Source organism: Mangifera indica, chromosome 7 (genome assembly GCF_011075055.1).
Source record: "Mangifera indica cultivar Alphonso chromosome 7, CATAS_Mindica_2.1, whole genome shotgun sequence".
Classification (NCBI taxonomy): Eukaryota; Viridiplantae; Streptophyta; class Magnoliopsida; order Sapindales; family Anacardiaceae; genus Mangifera; species Mangifera indica.
The window spans coordinates 246,939-273,361 of NC_058143.1; the positions used below are offsets into that span (position 1 = coordinate 246,939).

At 34.7% G+C, this 26,423-nt stretch overlaps 5 protein-coding genes across 8 annotated transcripts in view; 4 read left to right on the forward strand and 1 right to left on the reverse strand.

Moving 5' to 3' along the window:
- Positions 1–55: 55 nt before the first annotated feature.
- LOC123221699 (2-alkenal reductase (NADP(+)-dependent)-like) lies at positions 56–4,188 on the forward strand. The gene is made up of 5 exons (XM_044644600.1): positions 56–363; positions 1,279–1,456; positions 1,544–1,710; positions 2,827–2,909; positions 3,770–4,188. The coding sequence occupies exons 1-5, from the start codon at positions 124–126 to the stop codon at positions 4,146–4,148; spliced, it is 1,047 nt and encodes a 348-aa protein (XP_044500535.1). The 5' UTR covers positions 56–123; the 3' UTR covers positions 4,149–4,188.
- Positions 4,189–5,386: 1,198 nt separating this feature from the next.
- LOC123220783 (putative disease resistance RPP13-like protein 1) lies at positions 5,387–6,329 on the forward strand. Its single transcript, XM_044643373.1, has 2 exons — positions 5,387–5,608; positions 5,718–6,329. The coding sequence occupies exons 1-2, from the start codon at positions 5,387–5,389 to the stop codon at positions 6,327–6,329; spliced, it is 834 nt and encodes a 277-aa protein (XP_044499308.1).
- Positions 6,330–15,056: 8,727 nt separating this feature from the next.
- On the reverse strand, positions 15,057–17,671 carry LOC123221691 (2-alkenal reductase (NADP(+)-dependent)-like). Its single transcript, XM_044644588.1, has 5 exons — positions 17,356–17,671; positions 16,640–16,817; positions 16,116–16,282; positions 15,792–15,874; positions 15,057–15,680 (listed from the first exon to the last, which is right to left on the reverse strand). The coding sequence occupies exons 1-5, from the start codon at positions 17,590–17,592 to the stop codon at positions 15,302–15,304; spliced, it is 1,044 nt and encodes a 347-aa protein (XP_044500523.1). The 5' UTR covers positions 17,593–17,671; the 3' UTR covers positions 15,057–15,301.
- A 1,179-nt stretch (positions 17,672–18,850) lies between these two features.
- Positions 18,851–22,264, forward strand: LOC123221684 (2-alkenal reductase (NADP(+)-dependent)-like). 2 transcript variants are annotated; one of them, XM_044644578.1, is made up of 5 exons: positions 18,851–19,152; positions 19,572–19,779; positions 19,841–20,007; positions 20,864–20,946; positions 21,596–22,264. In XM_044644578.1, the coding sequence occupies exons 1-5, from the start codon at positions 18,913–18,915 to the stop codon at positions 21,972–21,974; spliced, it is 1,077 nt and encodes a 358-aa protein (XP_044500513.1). In that variant the 5' UTR covers positions 18,851–18,912; the 3' UTR covers positions 21,975–22,264. The 2 variants fall into 2 exon arrangements, with proteins under 2 accessions (XP_044500513.1, XP_044500514.1); XM_044644579.1 differs by having other exon boundaries at positions 18,854–19,152; positions 19,572–19,749.
- A 2,463-nt stretch (positions 22,265–24,727) lies between these two features.
- The window catches only part of LOC123221696 (2-alkenal reductase (NADP(+)-dependent)-like), a 79,607-nt gene continuing 77,911 nt past the window's right edge, over positions 24,728–26,423 (forward strand). Inside the window, exons 1-4 of one of the 3 annotated variants that reach the window (XM_044644596.1) lie at positions 24,728–25,145; positions 25,248–25,422; positions 26,011–26,177; positions 26,278–26,360. In XM_044644596.1, the coding sequence (XP_044500531.1) occupies positions 24,921–25,145; positions 25,248–25,422; positions 26,011–26,177; positions 26,278–26,360 (650 nt within the window). In that variant the 5' untranslated portion in view covers positions 24,728–24,920. The remainder of the gene's footprint in view (positions 25,146–25,247; positions 25,423–26,010; positions 26,178–26,277; positions 26,361–26,423) is intronic. The other 2 variants (XM_044644597.1, XM_044644594.1) reach the window with 2 other exon arrangements.

Sequence of the window (26,423 nt, forward strand, 5' to 3'; positions counted from 1 at the left end):
GAGTACGTAAAAAATATCTGCTCCAAAATTTTTTTCTCCCTGAAAGTGAAAGAACCAGAAGTGACTTAATAAATTCAGAAGGCCAGGAATTTGATTCTAGTAGAGAGAAAGGAGAGGTCACAAATGGCAGGTGAAGGTGAAGAGATGGTGAAGAACAAGCAGGTGATATTCAGAGACTATGTGACGGGTTTTCCCAGTGAATCAGACATGTATATCTCCAGCAGTAGCTTGAGCTTGAAGGTCCCAGAAGGCTCAAAGTCTGTTCTTGTGAAGAATCTTTACTTGTCCTGTGATCCGTACATGAGAATTTTGATGGAAAAAGTTGAAGCTAACAGGGATTTCGCTTCCCTAACTCCTGGCTCTGTAAGATTCTTTTCTCAACCCATTTAGATAAATTCTTAAAAGGATAACACCATCTAGAGGTATTGAATCAACACATTTTTCAATAAAGGAACTAAACTTTCAATTTTATGTGTTGAAGGTATCAAACTTTCAATATTTTCTATTGAAAGTCCCACATAAACACAATTATGATTATTTGTTTTGAAAGCAAGATAATTGATTTGGCATCATCAAAAGAAAATGCTGAAAGTTTAATCCATTCAATAGTTTTGTCTGAAAGTTTAGTTCGTTTAATACGGAAATTTTGAAAGTCCAATTCCTTCGATAGAAGAGAGAACCCTTAAATTTACCAATTGAAAGAACTGAATTTTCATATTTTCTTATTAAAGATACCACACTTCTAATATTTCTTATTGAAAATATTGAACAATTGATTAGTTTTGACCTTTAATAGAAGATAGTCCAATTCGGTCCACTTATTAAAGAAATTTTGAAAGTTTGATTCTGTTAATAAAAAAGATGAACCCTCAGATTTTCCTAATAAAGAAACTAAACTGTCAATAAAAATTCTCCTAATAGTCCAATTCGGTCCACTTATTAAAACAATTTTGAAAGTTTGATTTTGCCAATAAAAAGGATGAACCCTCATATTTTCTTAATAAAGAAACTAAACTTTCAAATTTTCCTATAGAATTATCAATCTTTCAATGTTTCCTACTAAAGGGACCAAACAAATACATTCGTTATCTTTTATAGGATTTAAAAGTTTAATTCATTCAATATAAAAATATAAAAGTTTGGTTCCTTCAAAAAGAAAATTTTGAAAGTTCAATTTTTCAATAGAATATAAAGGTGATAGTTGAATACCTCCAAATGTTATTATCCTGATTCTTTAACGCTGAATTTGATAAACTTTTTCCGGGTGATGTGATGCAGCCAGTAACTGGACTTGGAGTGGCTAAAGTTGTGGTTTCAGACCACCCAGAATTTAAGAAAGGTGACTTAGTTTGGGGGCCAACGGGATGGGAAGAGTACAGCCTCATAAAAAAACCAGAAGCCTTTTTCAAAATCCATCACACTGATGTGCCTCTCAGTTATTATACAGGAATTCTTGGTAAGTTGTTCAATTTAGTACTTGACGTCGAGCTATCAATTCGCCTTACGATTTCTGAAACAGTCTGTGAGTTGATTTTGGCAACAGGGATGCCTGGAACGACAGCTTGGGCTGGTTTCTCTGAAGTGTGCTCTCCTAAGAAAGGAGAAAGTGTGTATATTTCTGCAGCATCAGGTGCCGTTGGTCAGCTTGTGGGGCAATTTGCTAAGTTGATGGGTTGCTATGTTGTTGGAAGTGCTGGAAGTAAAGAAAAGGTGAACCAATTACTTCATTCTATCAGTGAAGTTTTTGTGATTCTTGCTTTCTAAAATTTATTCTATTTTAATTCGCTTGCATTGGGGACTTGTCCTTAACAGTGGATTCAAGCCTGAACAAGTCTGAACAAGAGCTGGAGCTCTAACTCGAGTTCAACTCATTTAAGCTACATTTAGGTTGAAACCCAAACCAACTAGGGTTGAATCTACCTATAATTGTGGTATCAATACAAGCAGTAGCTGGTCCCCATACCCAGTCATAGTCTGAAAGAAACCTTATCTTGTTGGCTTTCTAATTTTATTCATTTTTCAACCATAAGTTTGGCTACGTCATTCTTTGTAACTTTGAAAACTTTGATATGCATGGCAGGTGGAATATTATTGTCAACTTATAATTTATTGGCTGTAGCCTTTATTATGAACTCTTTCATGTGTTTAGGTCAACGTTTCAACAACCAAATTGGCCCTAGACCCAATCAAGGAATCAATGCCTTATTTTATATATATATATATATACATACATACACACATACACTGCTCCAAAGAAATTTGTGGTCTTTCGGTACATTGTATGCTTTGCAAATACAGGTTAAGCAGAATAATTGCACATGTTTAATTTAAAGTTGAGCCTGACCTTAAAGGTTGGATCGAAGCTATATTTAAATTCATTTGAGTCAATGAACAATATCATAGTAAGGCCACCATAGGAGTAAAACAATGTCGTCAAGAGAATAAATAGTGTTATCGAATGGACAAACAAGTTGATCTTGAGTTAAGTTGGACATCCAACCAAAATTGATTCATTTGATCAAAACCATCGGATCGAATCCACTCTACTTGGACTAGACTGGCCACTGGATTGAATCCACAACTCTACTTGTGTAAATCGATTTCAAAATGGAGCTCCGACTTAACTTGTTTGTCTATCTGGTGACATTATTTATCTTGTCTAAAATATTGTTCACCCCTTCAACGACACTATTTATCTTTTTAATCATTGAACCTTGGTCAAACTAGTCAAATCAATTGATTCAGTCTAGTTTGCAAAATATTGGTAAGTTTAATATGATGGCACTGAATACAGAGTTAATTGATAGCTTTGTAAGAATTGGTTAGGTTAAACTCCTGAAGAACAAGTTTGGATTTGATGAAGCTTTCAATTACAAAGAGGAGCATGACTTGGATGCAGCTTTGAAAAGGTACTCATTCCAATTCTAATTTCAATTTTAATCCAAGTTATCACTTTATAATATTTTTATTGAATGTACTAAACTCTTAAATTTTTCTATTAAAGAACCGAACTTTCAAACTTTTGTATAGAATAGATGTAACTTACAATATTTCTTATTGGATGTACCCAACAATCATATTTAAGCTTGTTTCGTTTTGTTTTGGAAACAATTTAACTCTGTATTTAGTGCCATCATATTAAACTTCTATTCAACGAACTAAACTTTTATTAGTTTCGTACCTTCAATGAGAAATAATAAAAGTTTAGTTCATTGAATAGAAGAATATAAAAGTTTGAAAGTTCTATTTCTTTTATAAAAATAAGTTTGGTCATTCAAATAAAAATTATGATAGTTTAGTACCTCTAATTAGGGGTAGATATAAACTAAGCTAAGTTCAAACATGTTTTGTCTCAAGTTTAGTTTGGTTCTTAAGCTCGAAGTTTGAAGCTAGACTAAAGTTTTTTGCTTGATTTCATAGCTTAGTTTTGCAGCTCAAATTCATGACTTATGTTCCTAGCATATTGGCAAAACAACGTTATTTTACCTAATAATGTGCAAAATGATGTTGTTTTGATAATTGTTTAATATGACTCAAATTGAGCTATAAGTGAAAATTGAATTGAATTTATGACATCCGCCCGACTTGTGAGCCGAACACTATCTAGCTTGAGTTTTGCTTATTTTGATAAAACAAAACAACTCTTTTAACTCAAGTTTGACTAAAATGAACTCGAGTCAAACCAATCCAGCTGCTCAGTTCAGGTCTAGCCGTACCTCCAGGTGTTGTTATCCGAATCTAAAAACTATCATTCTTTGCCCGGATGCAGGTACTTCCCGGAAGGCATTGATATCTACTTCGAAAACGTGGGGGGCAAAATGCTGGATGCAGTTCTCATAAACATGAGAGTCAATGGACGCATCGCAGTGTGCGGCATGATCTCACAGTACAATCTTAAGCAACCTGAGGGCGTTCATAATCTGATGCACATTATTCCCAACAGGATTCGCATTAAAGGGTTTGCGGCTTTCGATTATTACGGCCAATACTCACAGTTTCTTGACCAGGTGCTGCCCATGATCCGAGAAGGCAAGATTGTGTACGTGGAAGACATAGTTGAGGGCCTGGAAAATGCACCTGGAGCTTTGATAGGATTGTTCACTGGCAGGAATTTTGGGAAGCAAGTAGTTCTTGTTGCCAAAGAGTGACTGGTTTTAGCCAAGCCGGAAATAAATAGTATATTAAAATTAAAAAAAAATATAAAGAGACCAACGAAGAAGTAATAATATTTAAAAAAGGTTAATGTAAAATTTTAAGAGTTATGACCTTATTTATATACTAGACATAAAGAAATTCGAAATAAGGAGGTCAATTGATCCCTCTTATCCCCTTGGATCGACGGTCCACCACGTTTGAGGCTTCTGAACTTGTTTTTGACTCCTAAAATGTGTTCATTTTCTATGCATTTGTATTTCTATTGTGTTTGCTATGTTATTGGAGGCTATGAAAAATCCGTATTTACTTTTATTCTATACTTTTTTTTATCCATTAATATTGCTATTAAGTTATTTAACAATATATTATTTGACTTATAATGTCATGTCCATGGCTTTTATACCCGGTTCAGGTTTATTTACATGGTAAAGGGTATTTTTATTTTTTTGGAAAAAAGTTTAAAATAGTCATTTAAATGGAAGTGTATTTTGGTTATTTCACTAGATAAGGGGTAGAATAATCATTTAAATCATATATTAACAGAAACTGTTCAATTTAACACTTGATGGATGAGATTTTGGGTTTTACAAAATTAGTAGGTATAAGTTTGGAGAGTATCAAATGTTGGGTGGGAATAAGTCCTTTGGCATTTTATATAATTTAAAGAATACTTTTTTAAAAAAAATATTTTTGAACAAATTAAGCTGTTGGAGCGTATTTTAATCAATTTATAGTGTAAAAATGATCTAGAATTTGGCATTAGAGGTGATGAAAGCCAAGGAAGAAAGAGGGAAGTTAATAGTGTTGAAATATTGATATTGCGGTCCAATGAAGTGCAGGACTTTGCCCTGAAGCTTGTTGGTGGGGCAGATTCAGAGCTCGAAGAGCTGGAGAACAAGTTGACACACATTGGAAATCTTCTTCGCAATGCGGAAGACAAGCAACTGTCAGATCAAAGCGTTAAGAATTGGCTTGACAATCTTCAACAATGGGCTTATGATGCGGAGGACTTACTGGATGAGTTTTCCTACGAAGCTTTGCGACGCAAAATGAAGGCACAACACTGGACTAGCTCTAGCAAAGGACTTAGCTGCCTCCCTGCTTGTTTCCCTCGTCCTTTGTTCGCTGCCCAGATGGGGTCCAAGATAAAAAAATATAGCCGGTTGGAAAAACTTCGCCAAAACGATCAGCTGAACGTGCATTTCAAGAGCTTTCTGTAATGACATCAAGTATGGCTGTAGTTCAAGGGCCAGAGGAAACATCAAGCGTCCCACCTGAACAAGTTTATGGCAGAAATGAAGATGAAGTCGCACTACTGAAAATGGTGAAAAGTGGTGCCAACTTTCAAGTAATAGCAGTTGTCGGCATGGGAGGGATCGGCAAAACGACAATTGGTTGGGTTGTGTACAATCACAAGCAGCTGGAAGATTTCAAGTTTGACAAAAAGGCCTGGGTGTGTGTTTCAGACACTTTTGACGTTCTCACAATCTCAAAGAAACTTCTTCAGCAATTCTCGTCCTCCGTTCCAGATAATTTAAATGATTTGCGAGTTCAACTGAAAGAAGCAGAATGATCGTGACAATATTTGGAAGGTGGAGTACAACGAATGGGAAAAGCTCAAGTCTCCTTTCGCAGTCGGTGCACCTGGAAGCAGAATGATCGTGACAATTCGCCATACAGATGTTGCTCAAACAATAAGATGCTCTCATATTTATCAATTGAAGCTTTTATCCGAAGAAGCTTGTAAGTCCTTGTTTCAGGAGCATACGTTTGGGACTGGTGCAGTTGTTATTCCTAATCAAATTTCCAATTCAATTTACAAAAGAGTTGTTGAAAGGTGTGGCGGCCTACCACTGGCAGCAAAGACCCTTGGTGGTGTTCTACGCTCTAACTCAAGTGATACTTGGGCAAATATATTGGAATGCAAAATGTGGAGTACATCTGATGAAAGTGATCATATTCTCCCAGCATTAAAGCTAAGTTATCATTATCTTCCTTCGAATCTGAAAAGATGTTTTGGCTATTGCATAATTTTTCCTCAAGATTATGAATTTGTAGAGAAGGAACTTACACTTTTATGCATTGCGGAAGGTATTGTTCAACCATATGATAGGCGACTAGATGAGGCAGGCGAGTGTTTTCATAAATTATGCTCAAGGTCGCTTTTCCAATGATTGAGTAATCATCGTTCAAAAGATGTTATGCATGATCTTGTTCATGATCTAGCTCAATTGGGTTTCAAAGAAATTGCTTTTAGATCTGAGCAAAATATTGTTAACCTACCAGAAAAATTCGAAAAGTTTTGTCATTTCACTTATAAATCTGATTTTTATACTGAAAAAAATAAATTTAAAGCTTTGGAAAAAGTAAAAAGTCTAAGAACATTTTTACACATGAGGCATGGATATGGAGGCTATATAAGTGCTTCAGTTATTTCTAATTTGTTGCCAAAGTTAAAAATGTTGAAAGTATTGTCTTTTGAAGGATATTACATCATTTATTTACTTAATTCAATTGGAGATATGATGCATTTAAGGTATCTCAACTTCTCTAATACTTGGATAAAAAGTTTACCCGAGTCATGATGCCAATTATTTAACTTGCAAACTTTGTTATTAAAAGATTGTTCTTATCTTATAAAGTTATCTTTTAAAATGAAATATTTGACTAATCTATGTCGTCTTGATATAAATGGTAGAAATTCATTGAAGGAAATGCCATTTGGAATGAATGGGTTGAAAAATCTTCAAATATTGTCTAATTTTATTGTAGACAAGAAACTTTGAAGAGTTTAAGTTTTCTTTGAGAGCTTTACATTTCAAATTACAAAATGTGACAAATGCAAATCAAATACTAAGCAATAAGAATAATTTAAAAGTGTTGTTACTAGAGTGGGGATATCAAGAAAACTCACAGACAACAAATGTGGAAATGAATATGCTTGGTAAGCTAATGCCTCCTAGCAATTTGAAAGAACTCACAATCAGAGGCTATGGTGGTGAAAATTTTCAATCTTGGTTAGGAGATTTGTCATGGCTCTCTAATTTGGTGGTTCTTAAATTAGAAAAATGTAAGAGTTGCACATCTTTGCCTTCACTTGAAATGTTGAGCTCACTTGAAGATTTAACCATCAAAGAGATGACAAGTCTAAAAGGAATAAATTTTAGAACACCTTTTAAGTCACTAGAATTTCTTCGTTTTGAGAATTTGAAAGAATGGAAGCATATGGACAGCTGGAGAGGAAATGAAGATGCTGGAATTTTTCCTAAGCTGTGTATACTTTCTATTGAAAAATGTCCTAAGCTTACTAGAAAAGTATCAGATTATCTTTCTTCATTAGAAATATTTGTTATTAAGAATTGTCCAAAGTTGGTGCTCTCATTCTCAAATTATCCAGTACATTATAAATTAGAAATTAATAATGGTGATGGAATGGTTTGTAATGATAATTTGACTGATTTTAAGTTATTGGATTCTTGATGCTTTGCAAATATTCCAAAGGTTGAAGATAAATTAAAGAAAGGATCTCGAAGAATAGATTTTTTAAGGATTGATCACAATAAAGAAATTATGGAGTCATGGCAAAGTTTGAAAATCACCAATTTTCTTTCAAATCTAAATTCTCTTGAGATTGGATGGGGTTGGAGGCTTACAATTAAGGCTGGATTTGAATTGAGCCAGCTCGAGCTCAGCTCGGTAGAGCCCAATACGAGTCGGCCTTAGTGGAGCTCGAACTGAAGCTCAAGCTACTCGTCAGATTTTCTAATTAAAATTTTTGATACAAAATGACGTCGTTTTAACCAATATGTATTAAAATAACGTTGTTTTGATAACAAAAAATGAGTTGAACCGAATTTGAGCTGGCCTTAGCCGAGCTCGAGCTCGAGCTCGAACTTGAGCCAACTATCTGTGAACTGAGCCAAGCTTGAGCTCAGTTCGGCTCGAATCCAGCCCTACTTGCAGTTATTGGTAAGAACACCCTACCTTTATCTCTAAAAAAGCTTATGATTTACTGCTGCAAAGAACTGGAATTTTTGAAGAATTTAAGTGTTTGTTCTCTTCTTGAGTGCTTGAAGATTTATTCGTGTGATTCTCTCAAGTGCATATCATTAGATGGTCTGTTGCTTGAGACACTCAACCATCTAGATGTTGAAAGTTGCAAAGCGCTGGAAACATTATCATCTAGTAGAAATGAGTACCTCCCGAAGGCACTTACATCCATCTGTATCAGAAGAGCTAAAGTCAATTGGTGAGTCGTTTGATAATAGCCCGTGTCTTAAAAAAATTAGTTTAAAATATTGTATAAGCCTTGAATCCTTACCTTTGGGTCTACACCATCTTCCTTGCCTTGAGTCTATTACAATAATGAAATGTCCAAAATTGAAGGAGAGAGAAGGTGTTCTCACCAGCCTTAGACAGCTCTTAATTACTAAATGTGAAGATGACAACAGAATGGGAATGGGAATGGGAATGCTCACCTCTCTAAAAGAGTTGTGCATTGAAAAATTCCCATAGCTTAAATCCTTCACAAACCTGAGCAGCCTCACCTCTCTTGAAGAGTTGTATATCAGTAGTCTCCCACTGGTTGAATACATCCCAGACCTGAACAACCTCAACTCTCTTACAGTTTTGTGCATTACGCACTGCCCAAAGCTCGAATCAGTGCCAATTCTCAATGCCCTCACCTCTCTTAGACAATTGTACATTAATGAATGCCAAAAGCTCAAATCAATTCCAAGTCTCAGTGGCCTCACCCCTCTTGAATGGGTGCCGATCGATCATCTCCCACAGCTTGAATCAATCCAAGACGCGAGCAACCTCACCTCTCTTACTTTTTTCAGTATTTCTGAATGCCCAAGGATCAAATCAATTCCAAGTCTGAGCAGCCTCACCTCTCATGGAAGATTGGTCATTGAGGATTGCCCAAAGCTCAAAACCATTCCAGACCTGGGTAACTTCACAGATTTAATGATTATAAGATGCCCAAAGCTCAAATCCATTCCAGACCTTGGCAACTTCAAAGATTTGATAATTAGGGAATGCCCAAAACTCAAATCCCTACAAACCCTGCCACCCTCCCTTCAGTCTTTAGATATTAAAGATTGTCCACTGCTTAAAAAACGATGGAAAAGTGTTACGGGAAATCATTCCTCAAAGATTGCTCAAATTCCTTATGTTGAAATAGATGGCAAATTCATCTACAATTCAAAGGAGGTATCATGAAGTTGATTATTTGAGTTTGCAGCATCCTACATGATAATCATCTGATCTCATCAAAGGTTTGTAATATTTCTTGATCTCTACTATTGTCAAGATTTTTATGTAATACAACATTTTTCATTAATTATGAAGTTATTAATCTCATTTGAACTTTGGCAGCTGATCATCAACGAGAATCTCTGAATTGTAGTTTGTCTAGGTAATTCATTTCAATTTAATCAACTTAACATAATACCTTGTATCTCAAATTCTAATTCAACTTTTCTAATTTCATCAGTTTATTGGTAACGGAAGAAACTTCCAGCTTAGGGAAGTTCCAATTTTTAGAATTCTAAATAAAAGTAATTCTTCATGTTCTTGCTTCATTTTTCAGTTCCTGCGAGGATCTGTTAACAACAGATTAGATAATATTATGCTTAGTTATTTGTGAGTCTGAATTCAGGGGAAGAACATTTAGGGGCAGAAGTGGAAATATCTTCCGTGGAATTGATTTGAAGCTTATCTTGATCAATTTAGGTTTGTCATCTTCTAGCGTATGGACCACTATAAAATTTTTACTTCTACTTAGTTGTTTTAATAATATCTCCTTTGCCTCAAGTTTATTTAAGGAATCATTGTTAACTTACTCAATGTAAACAATGCAATGCAGGACTGCTATGCTTAGATTCAATGTTGCAGAAATCATTGGGGGCCTTAAAGTTTTCCTTCTCCAACTTCATGTAAGCATATTTAAACTTTTCAACCAGATCAAAAGTCATTTCTGCTTCACACATCTAATTGCATATTATGTTTCGTACTCTTGGATCTGCATAGGGAGTCCGCCAAATGGTGAGAGGAAGCCAAGTAATGGACCTTCATATATCTTGCTAAAGTGGTACAACCAGTCAATGTTTATCTAAGATGTTATTTCTCAATCCTTTTAAGTAGTCTTATTCTTACATGTTGCCACCATCATTGCATTTTTATTACAGGGAAGCATGCCATCTTAATTTAAATGTTTAATATTCAAGGTGAATCCTAAAAGAATTTTGAGATGAAATCCACAAAAAAAAACTTCAAGGGAGTTACGTTTCACCTTGGATGAAAGACTCGAATATGAAATCCACCTTATGACATTTCTGTAGTAGCTTGTGATCAATCAATTTCTATGGTGGTAAGACATTTCCAACCTCGATAACAAATTTTTGTACATTTTGATATCTTTGAAATAATGACAAGTTTCACGTCTTTTCTGTAGAAACTGTGAGAGTAAAAAATTTGAAAACACATATTACAAACTTTGAAAGTCTGGAGATGTTTTACTTATTTAATTTACCTAAAAGGGTTTGTTAGATTTGATAAGTTCTAGTTTGTACCAGATCAACTAAACAGTCTCGCATCTCTTAAGTAAGTTCTTAATAGGATTGCTCTCAAAGTCACATTCTTTTCTGTTGGTCAGCCGAGTCACAAGGAAATATTGATATTTATCCCTTGTTACTCTACAACTTGTTAAAATATAGAAAATTGAAGACACAACAAGAAATCTCATGAAGCAAATAGATGAGATTAAAAAAAATTTCATTGCTTCAGAAATTTTGTAAGTTGCTATGACATTGTAAACTTATTGTGATGATAAGAGGGATGCGAAGCTGGCAAGGCAACAATGTAGGTAAAGGAAATCCACTGAAGTAGCATGTTATCAGTTCCAACGGGGGTAAGACATTTCCAAATGGATAAAAATTCTTGTAAATTTTAAAATTTTTGTGATGATGACAAAGCTTATGTATTCTCAATAGGATCAAAGAATGCCAAAAAAAAAAACTCTAAAATCTCATTTCTTGAACTTGTGGAGATCAAGAAGTGTTCTCTACTTATATATCTTGCTAGAAAATTCTTGTTGGATATGATAATCTCAAGTCCTTACCAAATCAATTGAATAGTTTCAAAACTTTAAGTAATTTCTTAACACAAATGTTCTCAAAGTTGTGTTATTTTATATTTGTTTGTCTAGTTTCAACTCAAATATTGAAGTTGTCTTTTGTTAATTAATAGTTTCAAGAAAAAAACAAAAGGGAAGTCAAAGCAGCTTTAACAAGATACATGACATGAATTCTTCTAAAAAAACTGTATAAGATTAAAAGACTTGACTCACCACTATTTTCTTGCTCATAAAATTATAAGTTGTAACTCTATCTGTTATATCAACTTTTTTATTTGTTCTTTTAGCTCTATCAATTTCATATTTTATTTCCTTCTTTTGCAGATGATCTAGGCACAGAGTCGGAAAATTTAAGTTCACTAACACCAAACAGCTAGTGACTTGGAGAAAATCTAAAGACGATTAAGGCCACAAAACACTATATCATTGCTTCACAGACTTGGGGCTTCATCATGTCACCATGTCAAAAAATGCAGTGGCAGGGTGTTATAGACCTGGAGTTCTGCCTTGAAGCTGCTCTTCACTGCCGCTGCAGTTTTGCCTTGAAGCTGCTCTCCACTGCTGCTGGATTTGTGGTATCAGGATGGTTGCTGGAGATTTTAATGTGTTTGGGGATGAAATAGATGCTGAAGATGTGCGACTGAGTTAGCTCCTCCTTGCTGCTGCACTCTTGTTACTGGACTAATACTGGAACAAGAAATCTGGAATTTATGCATTATAGCTACTGTTGTATTGAATGATAAATGTACTCAAATATCATAACAATATTTGTAAACTGATGCTTGTATTGAAAAGATTTTCCAGAATTACAATCAAAGTTTTATTGATCCATCTTGCAGTTATTTACATTGGAATTAACATAGATTCAAGGAACACGAAAGACTAAAAAAAACAGACTAATCATTTTAGTTTTTGAGAGACTAGAACTCTTTCTCTTCTTCCTTCTCAACAATTTTCTTCTCTGAATTCTTTTTGGATCCTTCCCTTCTGTTATCCTTATTACAGTCAAGCCTTCCCATAGATTGCCACATTCCCTCTCCAAATTTGGTGGTCCTTCTGTGAAATTGCCATTTGCTCCACTCCTTTGCTGCTATGTGTGGTCCTTCCTCCTCTTGATTGTTTTGCATTTGGTGTCTCATCTTGCAGGAATTGTATGCATAGTCCCTAACACAGGGCAGCAACTTAGGAACTGGGATTGAATTTTCTTCAACATCACTAGTTCAGTTACATGTGGACTGATGAATGTTGTGACTATTTTGTAAGTTCATATTTCATCTAGATATGTGACTGGTTTATTGTTTTAACATATCATTTATTTTTAAAACAAAAATGTACATACCCATAGCAGAAAACTTAAAAAACTCATTGCAAATTCAAACTACAAACCCAAATGAAAATACTCATCTTTTTATAGTAGAGAAAAAAATTACATCATCGAGGAAAAACCCGTAACTATTGAGGGCAAAAGGCTTGAGGGGTTGGAAGAAAGCGAGCTTCTAATGTCACAAATGGCCACTAAAAGCACTTCTCCTGAGTTAACCCAACTGTATTTAGGCCCTTTCACCATAGATTTAAGAGCTTTGAGTACTTTCGATGGCCAGAACAAAGTTGATGATCAAACCAACAATAACGAGTAGAGCTTAAATTGACTTCAAATCATCTCTTTTCTCCATTTTCTTCTTCGATTTGAAGTTTTGCAGTCACTCTTCAGTTTGGTTATATTTTACCGGTATTTGGCGGGTGGTATTAATAAGTTTTTATTTATAATTCTGGGGGTTACTTAAAATTAAACATTCTATTTTTTAGTATTCTATTCAATTGTGGTCCAATGACTATAATACCCTTGTATATAGTCTACTCTCCAATTTCTAGAGCAATATAACTATGGGTACTTAAAATAAAAACGAAATTGGATATTAATAATGATGTGTTATTATGTGATTTCGTGATTTTAAATTAAAAATAAAACAACGTCTAATCACATAGTGATATATTATCATTGGATACCAAACATTGTTCTTTCTAGAATTGGTTTAACATAACATGTTTAGGTATTTATAACTCTACTTTTGGATTTATAATTCATGATACTGCTATACAACTTATCTAATATCGTATGATTTGATAATTTTAAAATGAATGAAAAAATCATTAATCGTATTATTCACTCATATGTTACCAAATTAGTATGAATACGCTAGTAAAAAATAGTAAAATGTAATTGCATTCTAAAGTTCTTGTATAATAAAAATATACGAAAGCAGATTTGCTGAGTTACTATTACAGTCTACCACAACCTTAAAAAGATGATGGTCCAAATGGGTCAACCCATTGAGACATGGTGGTGAACCCAGGTGGCACTGGCCGGTGATCCTTCCACTGGCAGAAGCGGGAGGTGGTCGCTGCTCTGTGAAGCCAGCCTCACGCTATACCCTCCGCTCTAGAAGCCATGAACCTCCAGCCATCGCCAGGGATCCAAGGCTCATCTCCTAGCCTGGAACAGGCTAGCCAGTTAAAAGCCATCCTGAACCCGACTCAAGTGGTTGAGTCAATGTCCCACCATCTCAAAACCCCTACTTGGGTTACAAGCTCATGTTACCAAGCTCGGCTTCCTTCATACTAGCTTATACTAGTTGAGATGCTCTTCAATATCCGATGTGGGAACTGTAAATGCTTCATTTCATAATTTCATTCGCCCTGGATCTTGACTGCCTTCGTTCCTTGGAAGATCCTTACAATGGCTTATCTTCATGGACACCAGGTTCTTTCTGTAAATATGGTCGGGGTAATTGCTGGGGCAAAGCTGATTTCAGGTTATTCAGTATTAATCTGACAGCTATGGGGCTCAAGGGACACTTTCAGAAATTCATATCCGTGGTAAAGTTTGGACATTTCAAGTACCAGATGACATCTGGCCTAATTTGACATGCCTCTCAACACTTGACCTCTCCAGCAACAGATTTTTCGGTCGAATCCCATCAACATTATCCCAGTGCACTTTTCTGAAAGAGCTTGCAGTAAACAACAACCGTTTTGCAGGTCAAATTCCGGGGCAATAAAGCCAGCTTCAACGTATCAGCAAGTTCAATGTTGTTTGATATGATGATGCTAAGTAAGGAATAGACATTCCAGATGAAGAATCGAGAGTTCTAGGGGTGTTCCAGTGAGGTGAACAGGTGTTCTAAGTGTCATAGCAAGTCAGATCAAGATCGTTCCACTCGCTGTTATTGGTACTTCAACAGAATCTGAAAGCTTCATTCAGAAGGTGGACCATAATTGGTTATGCTTTTATTGCAGTTTCTGATATGACTGTTTTCATATCATTGTGTTTCTTGGATACACTCTGAGAGTGGGAAGAAGATAACAAAGGGAGTGATGATCCTGCGGTTGATTATGATATGAGAAAGAAAAATACCAGACATGAAGTTCATTAGCAAAGACTTTGTGGCATCCAATAAACAAAGTAGTCACATAGTAAAGATAGAAAACAAGTGTTATTTATCTTGGTTTACCTAAAACTGGGTTATATCTAACCGTATTAATATAATTCAATATTTTGTCATCCTCTCGTTATAATGAATATATTTGCTATAGAATTGTTATCACACTTAAACAAGAAAATAATACGTTTATATATTATAGGAGTAATTCTAAAATTTTTATTCCTAGGTATTCTTCATGAGATAAACCTAAACAGCGGGTAGAGATATTGTTTTATGGATTACACCCTATTCGCTAGATGATAACAAGTAGGGAGAAGGTAGTTAAATACACTCATGGGTTCGAGGCTATGTGCACCCATCTACTTCCCCATTAAGTGGGGGACCCATATGCATCAACATAGTGCCTTTAAACAAAATGGTAACCCTTTCGAACAATAATCACTGTTGTCCGAAATCAATTTAAATTTTATATATACATATATACATATATGTGTGTGTGCATACACACAGAAAATTATTATTAGAAGAGTGGCAATAAAGTATGCAAGAGAAGAGATAGCTTCAATTACTCCCTAGCAACAACAACTAGTTGTTTCCCAATATTGCGTCCACTGAATAGACCAGCAAGAGCAGCTGGAGCATTTTCCAGGCCTTCAACAATGTCTTCAAGATAAACAATCTTTCCTCCTCGGATCAAATCCAAAACAACTTCAAGGAACTTTGAATATTGAGGCAAGTAATCGAAGACTACAAATCCTTCGATGCGAATCCGGTTTCTAATAGTATGCAACAAATTGTGTACACCTTCAGGCTGGCTGAGATAGTACTGTGAGATCATTCCACACACTGCAATTCGACCCTTAAGTCTCATGTTTAGAAGCACCACATCCAATAATTTTCCTCCAACGTTGTCAAAGTAAATGTCAATGCCATCAGGAAAGCACCTGGAAAAAAATTGAAATTTCTGATGAGTTTCCAGGCCTCTTATTACATTTGTTTTTCAATTTAAGGGAACAATGGCTTCTGCTTCAATCTCCTCTGTTCCTGAAACTCACCTTTTCAAAGCTTTATCCAAGTCATGCTCCTCTTTATAGTTGAAAGCATCATCAAATCCAAGCTTGCTCTTCAAGATGTCAACCTAAGTTTTTGTAGGAGGAAAGAGAGAAAAAATGAAATGAAGTTGCCAATTCTGATAGATCGTAACAAGAATTTGTTACACTGAATAAGTGCCGCAAGATTATATGTTAATGTGACATCTTGGTCTAATTGTCTAGCTCACTGTCATGCTAAGGTAATTTCAGTTAAACTGCAAGAAATCTATCAGATAACAATGGTAAAAGTACAACAAAAAATGAGGTATTCCAGGAGGAATAGCCAACCTTCTTTTTACTTCCAGCACTTCCAACAACGTAGCAGCCCATCAATTTTGCAAATTGCCCAACAAGCTGACCAACTGCACCTGCTGCTGCTGAAATGTATACATTTTCTCCTTTCTTAGGGGCTGCTACTTCATAGAATCCAACCCAAGCGGTAAGTCCAGGCATTCCTATACACAAAACAAAACAAAACTGTAAGTACTCGCCAAGAATTTTAGGACATCCCTTAATAATTTAAAAACTCATAAACTATTTAACTACTTTTATCTTACCATGTCAAGCGATGTGGGATGCTCATATATGCCGATAAAATATGAGATATGTTAGGTATATATGGGCATCTCATGGTTAAATAGCCCTTATACTTGCAAGTCACATATTTGCTTTTAAAACCTAAAAGCACAACTATAACAGATATTTTAACAATGGATTCACTAAGAATTCAAAAATCAATACATCAAACATACAAAAGTTTTCATATAAACAACTAATAAATTTTATTATGAAAACATGCAAATAGAACTCACCAAGAATTCCAGTATAGTAAGACAAGGGAACATCAGTATGACGGATTTTGAAGAGGCTTTGAGGGTTCTTAATCACGCTGTATTCTTCCCATCCAACAGTTCCCCAAACCAAGTCCCCTTTCTTGAATTCTGGGTTCCCTGAATCTACAACTTTAGCCACTCCAACCCCTTCTAATGGCTGCATGAATTTTCCACCGTTAACAAAAACGCAACAGAAAGCTTGCATAAGAAACCAAAAAATATGGAGACCCAAATTCAATTCGATGGAAAACAAGAGTTCCCCTATCAAAACAGACATTCCGGTGAGGTGAATCCATCGAATGGAGCAGTTGTTTCATCTGGAACGGGGTTGTTCCATCTAATGAAACAATTACTCCATAGAATGGAATGGCCATTTCGTCGCAAGTATAAACTTGTACTCTTCCCATATTTTAGACTTTAATTAAGAGAGACTTAATTGAGTGGCAAAGGTTTTACAGCTTCTAAGCTTGATAGTCAAGAGAGCTATCAATCTCATGCATTTTCCTTGTAATTAAACTTCAAAGTGCTCATGAGTTTTCTTGAGCTGTGTTTCCAAGTAAATTATTTCTGTTCTTGGTTTGCTTTCATTACGAATCTCCTAGGTTTCTGCATAACATAAACATCACAAAGCAAAACATTTTGTGTAATCTAATCAACAAGATAAGAGAGCTTAAAGACATTTCACCAATGCTTACAGAGCCAGGTTTGAAAGAAACGAAATCAGGATGTTCAAACTTCTTCATGCGGCTCCCCATAAAAGGATCACAAGACAGGTAAAGATTCTTCACAACAACGGTATTTGAACCTGCCTCTGCTGTCAAAGACACAATCGAACCTGTCCTCACCACCATATCAGATTCTTTTGGAGCTCCATGAATAAAGTGCTTCAATATCACTTGCTTGTTGTTCATCACTTGGCCTGCACTAGCCATTTTTGCTTCTTGTTGCTGCAGCCAGCACGAAGATGAGTTGCATGATTATTGCTTATCTCGTTTCAGCTTGTGGATTATATTTCTCTTCAATCTCCAATGGTTTATTGATTGCAAGGCTTGTTACAAAATCAAAAGACAAGCACTTTTTTAAGGCCCAACAGAGGGCCCAATTTAAGACCCAATTAAAATACAATAAACAAAGTTAAAATTTTGTATGTTCGTAAGTACTATTGATGTTATATTATTACGTAATGGTGAACCTTAATTCTTGATTAAAAGGGAGAAGGACTATTTCCCACCCATTTTTTAGGCCTATTTCAAACTTATACCCACGTCTGATGAAAAATCTAAAATTCCACCAAAAGTTTAATCTGTTTGGACCCACCTACATATTTTCTGTTAGTGTTAAAAGGTAAATTCATAATTTTATCAATAATATTAAATAATCAAAATTTTATCTCATTTTCCTTCCTTTAATTTGAAAAACTAATATTTGTCTCATGAATTAAGTTTTAAAAAATTAACTTTTCCTCCCTGAAATGTAGCCACTTTTTCCGGCGACAACAAAAAAGTTTTTGTCCAGAGGTCGACCACCTCTGAACGATGATCATGATCCAAGAAGGACGATCGTTGTCCAGATCTGATGACGAGCGCCGTCCAGTCTAGACGACGTTTCATCATCCATTTTGGATGACAAGTGTCGTCTAGAGAATGGACGACGCTCCATCATCCAGTGAAGCTCAACGAGCCTCGTCCAGATCTAGAAGACGCTCATCACTCTCCCTCCAGCACGTCATCATCGATGGTCGGAGGAAAAGTGAAAAAAAATTAGGGATTTGGGGCGGGGGGCGAAAGTCACTTTTCAAAGTTCAAGGATGGGGGTAAAAGTTAATTTTTACAACCAAAGGGGAAAATACGATAAAATTATATAACTGGAATATAAATAGTAAAATAATGGTTTTACCCCTCTATTTAACAGAGAACTTAATGGCGGTTTAGAGATAGGTAAGTGTTTAGATTTTTCATCAAGCGTGGGTATACTTTTGAGATAGAGCTAAAAAATGGATGGGAAATAGTCCTTTTCCCTTGATCTTTTCATGACATTTTTTTTTCCCCTTTATCTAATATTTTTTTGAATTATTTTATTAAAAAATATATAATGAAGTTAATATTTACAAATGAAACTCTATATTCTTTATATTTATATGTTCTCCCAATTTCATATATTTTTCAAAAGGGCACTAAATAGAAAAAAAATCTGCTCCACAAATTCAGAAGCTCAGGATTGTGATTCTGGTAGAGAGAAAGGAGAGGTCAGCAATGGCAGCTGAAGGTGAAGAGATAGTGAAGAACAAGCAAGTGATATTCAGAGACTATGTGACTGGTTTTCCCAGTGAATCAGACATGTATATCTCAAGCAGTAGCTTGAGCTTGAAGGTCCCAGGAGGCTCAAAATCTGTTCTTGTGAAGAATCTTTACTTGTCCTGTGATCCATACTTGAGAATTTTGATGAAAGAAGTCCAAATTAACAGTGTTTTCGCTTCCTTAACTCCTGGCTCTGTAAGATTCTTTTCTTAACCCATTTAGATAAATTCTTTAAAGGATAACACTATCTAGAGGTATCGAATCATCACATTTTTAAATAAAAGGAGCTAAACTTTCAAGTTTATGCGTAGAAGGAATCAAACTTTCAGTATTGACTGTTGAGAGTATCAAACAAATACAATTATGATCGTTTGTTTTGAAAGCAAGATAATTGATTTCATATCTTCAGAAGGAAGTTTAATCCGTTCAATAGAAATATCTGAAAGTTTAGTCCAATTTCTTCAATAGAAGAGAGAACCCTCAAATTTTCCTACCAAAGGAATTGAAGTTTGATTTATTCAATAAGAAAATTTTAAAAGTTCGATTCTCCACATGTTATTATCCCAATTCTTTAACTCTGAATTGATAGACTTTTTCTGGTTGATGTGATGCAGCCAGTAACTGGACTTGGAGTGGCTAAAGTTGTGGTTTCAGACCACCCAGAATTTAAGAAAGGTGACTTAATTTGGGGGCCAACAGGATGGGAAGAGTACAGCCTCATAAAAAAACCAGAAGCCCTTTTCAAAATCCATCACACTGATGTGCCTCTCAGTTATTATACAGGAATTCTTGGTAAGTTGTTCAATTTAGTACTTGACAATGGTGAGCAATCAATTTGTCATTACAATTTCTGTAACCGTTTATGAGTTGATTTTGGCAACAGGGATGCCTGGAATGACAGCTTGGGCTGGTTTCTATGAAGTGTGCTCTCCTAAGAAAGGAGAAAATGTGTATATTTCTGCAGCATCAGGTGCAGTTGGTCAGCTTGTGGGGCAATTTGCTAAGTTGATGGGTTGCTATGTTGTTGGAAGTGCTGGAAGTAAAGAAAAGGTGAACCAATTACTTCATTCTTTCAGCGAAGATTTTTGTGATTCTTGCCTTCTAAAATTTATTAAATTTTAATTCAATTGCATTGGGGACTTGTCCTTAACGGTGGATTCAAGCCCGAACAAGTCCAAAACAGAGCTAGAGTTCTAACTCGAGTTCAACTCATTTAAGCTACGATTGGATTGAAACCCAAACCAACTAGGGTTGAACCTACCCATAATTGTGGTATCAATATAAGCAGTATTTGGTCCCCATACGCAGTCATAGTCTGAAAGAAACCTTATCTTGTTGGCTTTCTAATTTTATTCATTTTTCAACTATAAGTTTGGATACCTCACTCTTTTTGACTTTGAAAACTTTGATATGGATGACACGTGGAACATAATGGTGCACTTACAGTTTATTGGTTGTAGCCTTAATTATGAACTCTTTCATGAAAATATAGAAGTTGATTGCATCAATATTCAATGGTATTGAATATTCATATAAGAGTAGCGTAATCCTAACAATATGATAGAATTTTATTAGGTGATCATGTAATTACAAGTTAAGGTTAACGTTTTAATAATCAAATTGGGCCTTGACCCAGTCAAGGACTCAAGGCCTGACTACCACTAGATTGAATCCACAACTTGACTTGTGTAAATCAATTTCAAACTAAAACTCTAACTTGACTTATTTATGTATCTAATAGTAGTATTTAACTTACTAAAAATATTGTTTATCTCTTCAATAATACTATTTAATTTGGTCAAACCAGTCAAATTAATTGATTCAGTCTAGTTTTCAAAATATTGATAAGTTTAATATGATGGCATTGAATATAGAGTTAATTGATAGCTTGGTAACAATTTATTAGGTTGAACTCCTGAAGAACAAGTTTGGATTTGATGAAGCTTTCAATTACAAAGAGGAGCATGACTTGGATGCAGCTTTGAAAAGGTACTCATTCCCATTCCAATTCCAACCCAAGTTATCACTTTATAATTTTTTTATTGGATGGATCAAATACTTAATTTTTTCTATTAAAAGAATTGAACTTTCAGACATTTTTATAAAATAATTTAGCTTTCAATATTTTTTATTGAAGGTACCCTACAATCATATTTAAAATTGTTTTGTTTTGTTTTAGAAACAATTTGATTAGTTTAATACATTTTAATAGAAAATAATGAAAGTTCAGTTCCCGAAGAATTTAGAAGTTTGAAAGTTCAATTTCCTAAAGGTTTTTGCTTGAATTTGTAATTTAGATTTGTAACTCAAATTCATGACTCGAGTTCGTTGCTTATTGGCAAACAACGTTGTTTTACGCAATAATATGCAAAACGATATTATTTTGACAATTGTTTGACATGACTCAAATTGAGTTACGAGCCAAACTTGGACTGAATTATGACATCCACTCAATTTGCAAGCTGAAAACTATCTAGCTTGAGTGTAGCTCGGTTTCATAAAATAAACCAATCCTCTTAGCTCAAGTTTGACTAAAATGAATTCGAGTCAAACCAAGCTAGTTGCTCAGTTCATGTCCAGCCTACCTCCAGATGTTTTTATCCCAATCTAAAAGCTATCATTCTTTGCATGGATGCAGGTACTTCCCAGAAGGCATTGACATCTACTTTGAAAACGTGGGGGGCAAAATGCTGGATGCAGTTCTCCTAAACATGAGAGTCAATGGGCGCATTGCAGCGTGCGGCATGATCTCGCAGTACAATCTTAACCAGCCCGAGGGCGTCCACAATCTGATGCACATTGTTTACAACCGGGTTCACATAAAAGGGTTCGTGGTTTTCGATTATTTCGACCAGTACTCGAAGTTTATCGATCAGGTGCTGCCCATGATCCGAGAAGGCAAGATTGTGTACGTTGAAGACATAGCTGAAGGCCTGGAAAATGCACCTCAAGCTCTGATAGGATTGTTCAGTGGCAAGAATGTTGGGAAGCAAGTAGTACTGGTTGCCAAAGAGTAATCGGTTTTAGCAACACAAGAAGAAGTTGACTAAAAAAATATATAAAGAAATTAATTAAAAAATAATTTAATTTAAAAAATCAATTTAAATTTTAAAGATTATATCAGTTTTTTATATATATTTAAAAAAGTTCAAAATAAAGGGGTCTACTGTTGGGTTTTAGGCTTAGGAATATGTTTTGATTGCCAAAAATGTGTTCATTTTCTATGTATATCTATTGTGTTATTTAAGGCTTTGGGACCCTTTTTCCCTTTATAAGAGATATTATGAGAATAAATTATATTTTCCAATCCAAGATTATATTTAGGTGATATAATCTTGTTATTCCAATCCAAGATCAATCTTATAATCAATACACTAAATAAATTAAGCGTTTAATTTTAAAATATCAGTAGAAGGGATTAGAATTTTTACTCACATATTTGAAATCTTTTTCCCTTACCACTCAAATTACCTCTTAATCTGTCATAGGTTATATTCATTAAAAAAAAAAATTCTTTATATATATATATATATATATGTCCTTATTAAATTCTTTTACAGAAGTTGTTTTTTTTCCAAATATATGTATGAATGCATTAAATCAATTTATAATTTTTTTTGGAAAAACAGAATTATATTCTTTTACAACTTTTTCCCAAATATAAAAGTTTTCATTAAATCAAATTATTTCTTAGAAAAAATATAATTAGATTCTTTTTTCAGAAAAGCTTTCTTTCCAAATATATTTTATTATTTTACAAAATTTTTATTTCCAAATATATGTATGTTTTCATTAAATTAATTTATATTTTTTGGAAAACAGTAATTGTATTTTCTTTTATAAGAGATTTCTTTCCATAAATATATATATGCATGCTTTTATTAAATCAATTTATATTATTTTTTAAGAGTAAAACTATGTATATCTACTTCAAGTATACAAATGGGTATACATTTGATGTATATCATCAAGTGATTGAATGACTTTGAATTAAATAATATAATAGGCCAAATAACTAATTCCCGCCCAAGGTTTAGTGTAAACTCAACTTACTTTTGCCAACTTTTAAAAACTTAAATATCCACCTATCTATTAGTTTTAGTTGTTACAATCAAGAGTAAAATCGCAATTTAGAGATTTTTATTTAAACAAAGAAAAAAATTTTACTTTTTTTCCCTTAGCTTTAAAAACTAATCATTTCCTTGTAGCTTAATTTTAAAAAATTAATTTTTCACCCCCACTATATATGTTTTTAGGGTTTTACATTCTTAGAATGAACAACCACCCCTCTCAAAGTTTGAAACATTGCACTTACACCCTAAAAACTTAATTCCATTTTTTTGGATGACCGTTCTTTCTGGAATTCCTCTATAATGGCATCTGCCTTCCCTCCCAGGTGGTTTTTCGATGCAAAAACCATAAAAAATTTAATCGAAATGGTCAAAATTTTCGTGAATAGAGCTTCTTGAAATGACGACAAATTGCGATGACGATCAACCGAAATGTCAATCTTCAGTGTCCTTCATCTTTAGGAAACACCGATCTGAGTTTCCTAAATACCAAGGATGCCAAAGATCGACATTTTGTGCCAATCTTCATTGTAATTTGTTGCCGTTTTAGGAAGCTCCATGCATGAAAATCTGACTATTTCAACCAATTTTGGTGGTCATCCACGACAAAGGAAGTTACAACCACTATCAATGGTCAGCCGTGGCAAAGAAAGAAGGTCGATTGTCTCCGAAGAAAGCTTACCAGAGAAGGAAAGTAAAAGAGAAACCCTAGGGTTAAATGGTCACTTTTCAAACTCGGGTAGGGGGAATTTATTAGTTTTTAAACCTAGAGAAGAAATGTGATAACGTTTTAGTTTTTTTAATATTTTTAATCAAATAACGATTTTACCCTTAATTATAACAGTCAAAACTAACATATGGGTGGGTATTTAGATTTTCATAAATTACCAGGGGTGAGTTTGGATTTACACTAAACCTTGAGTGGGAATAAGTCATTTGGCCAATATAATAACATATAATCATATGTATATTAATTTGTATAATCAAAAGTGGACACACTTATTTCTCAAAATCATGATACAAAAAACTAAAGTTATTTATCGGATCAACTATGAAATTTTTCATATACATTAATGCATTCACATTGTAACATGTAAAATACAACTGTAAAAAAAATTAATAACAAAAAATTTATAATGTTTGTGCACAAAGTGCATTTTTATTTTTTAATGTTTATGGTTTTTTTTTTTTTTTTGTTTAATGTATACTTAACCAGTGTTTGACCTATAAGCCAGTGCTAAATCATGTCGTAGGTTACAACTTAAAATATGTTTTCCTTTATTCCCACCCACTAAGCCTATTGGATCCTAGTCAGATAGGTCAAACGAACTGGTTCGATTTAGATCCTAAAATCATGATCATGCAATCGTAATATCATAAACTTTATCGACACTGTATAAAAATATACTTGATAGAATTACAGACGGATGTATTAAATCCAAACCAATTCGTCACAGTTAAAACTCTTTTTAGTCGTTAAACTGAATTACATGTTGTTTGGGTAAATAGAGTGACATCATGATGATGTCATTAATTTGACTAACCAATCAGACCTATCAACATTCGGACCGATCCTTTGAAGGTCTAGAAACATGGTTGCAAACTTGATATGAAGGAAGTATGCACGCCCTAAATGGGAATAATTGACTTTCATGCTTGAAATAAATGTGAAGATAAATTTGCCTAAATTGCTAACGTAGGTGCGTTTGTAACAATGCTCCTTCGCCTTGGCCACATCGACAAGACATTTTCACAAGGTTCAGACTTCTCAACAGCTTTTAACTCCATCCCCACATACCCACCTCTCTCTCTTTCTCCCTCTATATATATTTCTTGCTGGAGTTCTTTTTCAGAGTTCAATTTTCATACTTTGTTTTTTCTAAAAAAAAAATAATGGCTGAAACTGTGAGCAATAAGCAGGTGATTTTGAAGCATCATGTCTCAGGTTTTCCAAAGGAAACCGACATGCATGTCATCAATAGCAACATTGCTTTACAGGTCCCAAAGGGCTCAAATGGGGTTCTTTTAAAAAACCTCTATTTGTCTTGTGATCCTTACATGAGATCAAGAATGAAGAAGATTGAAGGGCATTATGTTGAGGCCTTCAAGATTGGCATGGTATAATTAAGCGATTCAATTCTCCTTTATGACTTTATTTATTTTAATGTTTATGTGGGTTTAAATTTGAGATGATGACGATAATGTTGAACATGCATGCAGCCTCTGAGTGGATGTGGGATGGCTGAGGTTTTAGATTCTGAGCATCCAGACTTCAAGAAGGGAGATTTGGTTTGGGGGATGACAGGTTGGGAAGAGTACAGTCTGATTACATCTCCAAATTTGTTCAAAATTCAACACACAGATGTGCCTCTTTCCTATTACACTGGAATTCTGGGTAAGCTTCAGGCCTTCTACTGTTGCAATTAATTAAAGAACAAATTTAGTTCATTGGGAAGAGGCAATACTATTGATCTGGATAAATGATTTACTTCTCTGGCTGCAATATTTGTGAATGCTTTAGTTGTACATTTGCAATCCAGAAACACCTTTTTGCCCCTTGAAATATAGTTTTGACAAAATTCATGGATTCACTTTTTGCCGGGTATTGTCTGTTATAGACTACAATCTTAGGTTTTGCAACAAAAAATGTGTCTAGACAGTTTAAGAACAATTTATTTAACCAGTTTTCTCTGTGAAGTGAGGACAGCAGTTGTTCACTTCTTCTGGTGATAAGGTGTGAAAACTTCTTGTACTGTCGAGGTTTTTGGGGTTAAGAAACTGAGAAAAAGTTTTGACAGTCCTATGTAATTCAGAGTCCACACAAAGTTTTGAGGGGTACTTGAGTTAAATGTTGATTTAGATGATAAGGAAGAAGCATCTTTGTTAATGTTTCGAACAAACCCGTAATCACTTTTCTTGCTTCTGGTTTGTTCCTGGAGATGGCCTAAGTTCATCTGATTTGTTGTTAATTAATACCTGATAGGTATGCCTGGTATGACTGCTTATGCTGGATTTTATGAGGTCTGCTCTCCCAAGAAGGGAGAGAAAGTCTTCATTTCAGCAGCATCAGGCGCCGTTGGTCAGCTAGTTGGGCAGTTTGCAAAGTTGCTGGGTTGCTATGTTGTTGGGAGTGCTGGGACTAAAGACAAGGTATAAGTCTCACAGTCCTGCTAAATTATCACTGAATTGCTTTCAAACTCTCATGTTGAATAAAGTAGCCCACTGACTCGCATGTTTCTTGTACACTTAGGTTGATCTACTGAGGAATAAATTCGGGTTCGATGAGGCCTTCAACTATAAAGAAGAACCGGATCTTGATGCAGCTTTGAAAAGGTCAGTAGCAACACTACTTGATGAAAATTCATATGTTAAAGGTAGTTCATCAGAGCCTTTTAT

Bases quoted from the DNA above. Each gene is read 5' to 3' on its own strand.
- LOC123221699 (XM_044644600.1), top strand. From the start codon at position 124: ATGGCAGGTGAAGGTGAAGAGATGGTGAAGAACAAGCAGGTGATATTC. The intron at 1,711-2,826 runs GTGAACCAATTA...AGAATTGGTTAG, and splicing joins GTGCTGGAAGTAAAGAAAAG to GTTAAACTCCTGAAGAACAA. The intron at 2,910-3,769 runs GTACTCATTCCA...GCCCGGATGCAG, and splicing joins TTGGATGCAGCTTTGAAAAG to GTACTTCCCGGAAGGCATTG.
- LOC123220783 (XM_044643373.1), top strand. From the start codon at position 5,387: ATGGCTGTAGTTCAAGGGCCAGAGGAAACATCAAGCGTCCCACCTGAA. The intron at 5,609-5,717 runs GTGTGTGTTTCA...TTCAACTGAAAG, and splicing joins AGTTTGACAAAAAGGCCTGG to AAGCAGAATGATCGTGACAA.
- LOC123221691 (XM_044644588.1), bottom strand. From the start codon at position 17,592: ATGGCTAGTGCAGGCCAAGTGATGAACAACAAGCAAGTGATATTGAAG. The intron at 16,283-16,639 runs GTGAGTTCTATT...TTTTGTGTATAG, and splicing joins TTACTATACTGGAATTCTTG to GAATGCCTGGACTTACCGCT. The intron at 15,681-15,791 runs GTGAGTTTCAGG...ATTTTTTTCCAG, and splicing joins TTGGATAAAGCTTTGAAAAG to GTGCTTTCCTGATGGCATTG.
- LOC123221684 (XM_044644578.1), top strand. From the start codon at position 18,913: ATGGCAGCTGAAGGTGAAGAGATAGTGAAGAACAAGCAAGTGATATTC. The intron at 19,780-19,840 runs GTGAGCAATCAA...TTTTGGCAACAG, and splicing joins CAATTTAGTACTTGACAATG to GGATGCCTGGAATGACAGCT. The intron at 20,947-21,595 runs GTACTCATTCCC...GCATGGATGCAG, and splicing joins TTGGATGCAGCTTTGAAAAG to GTACTTCCCAGAAGGCATTG.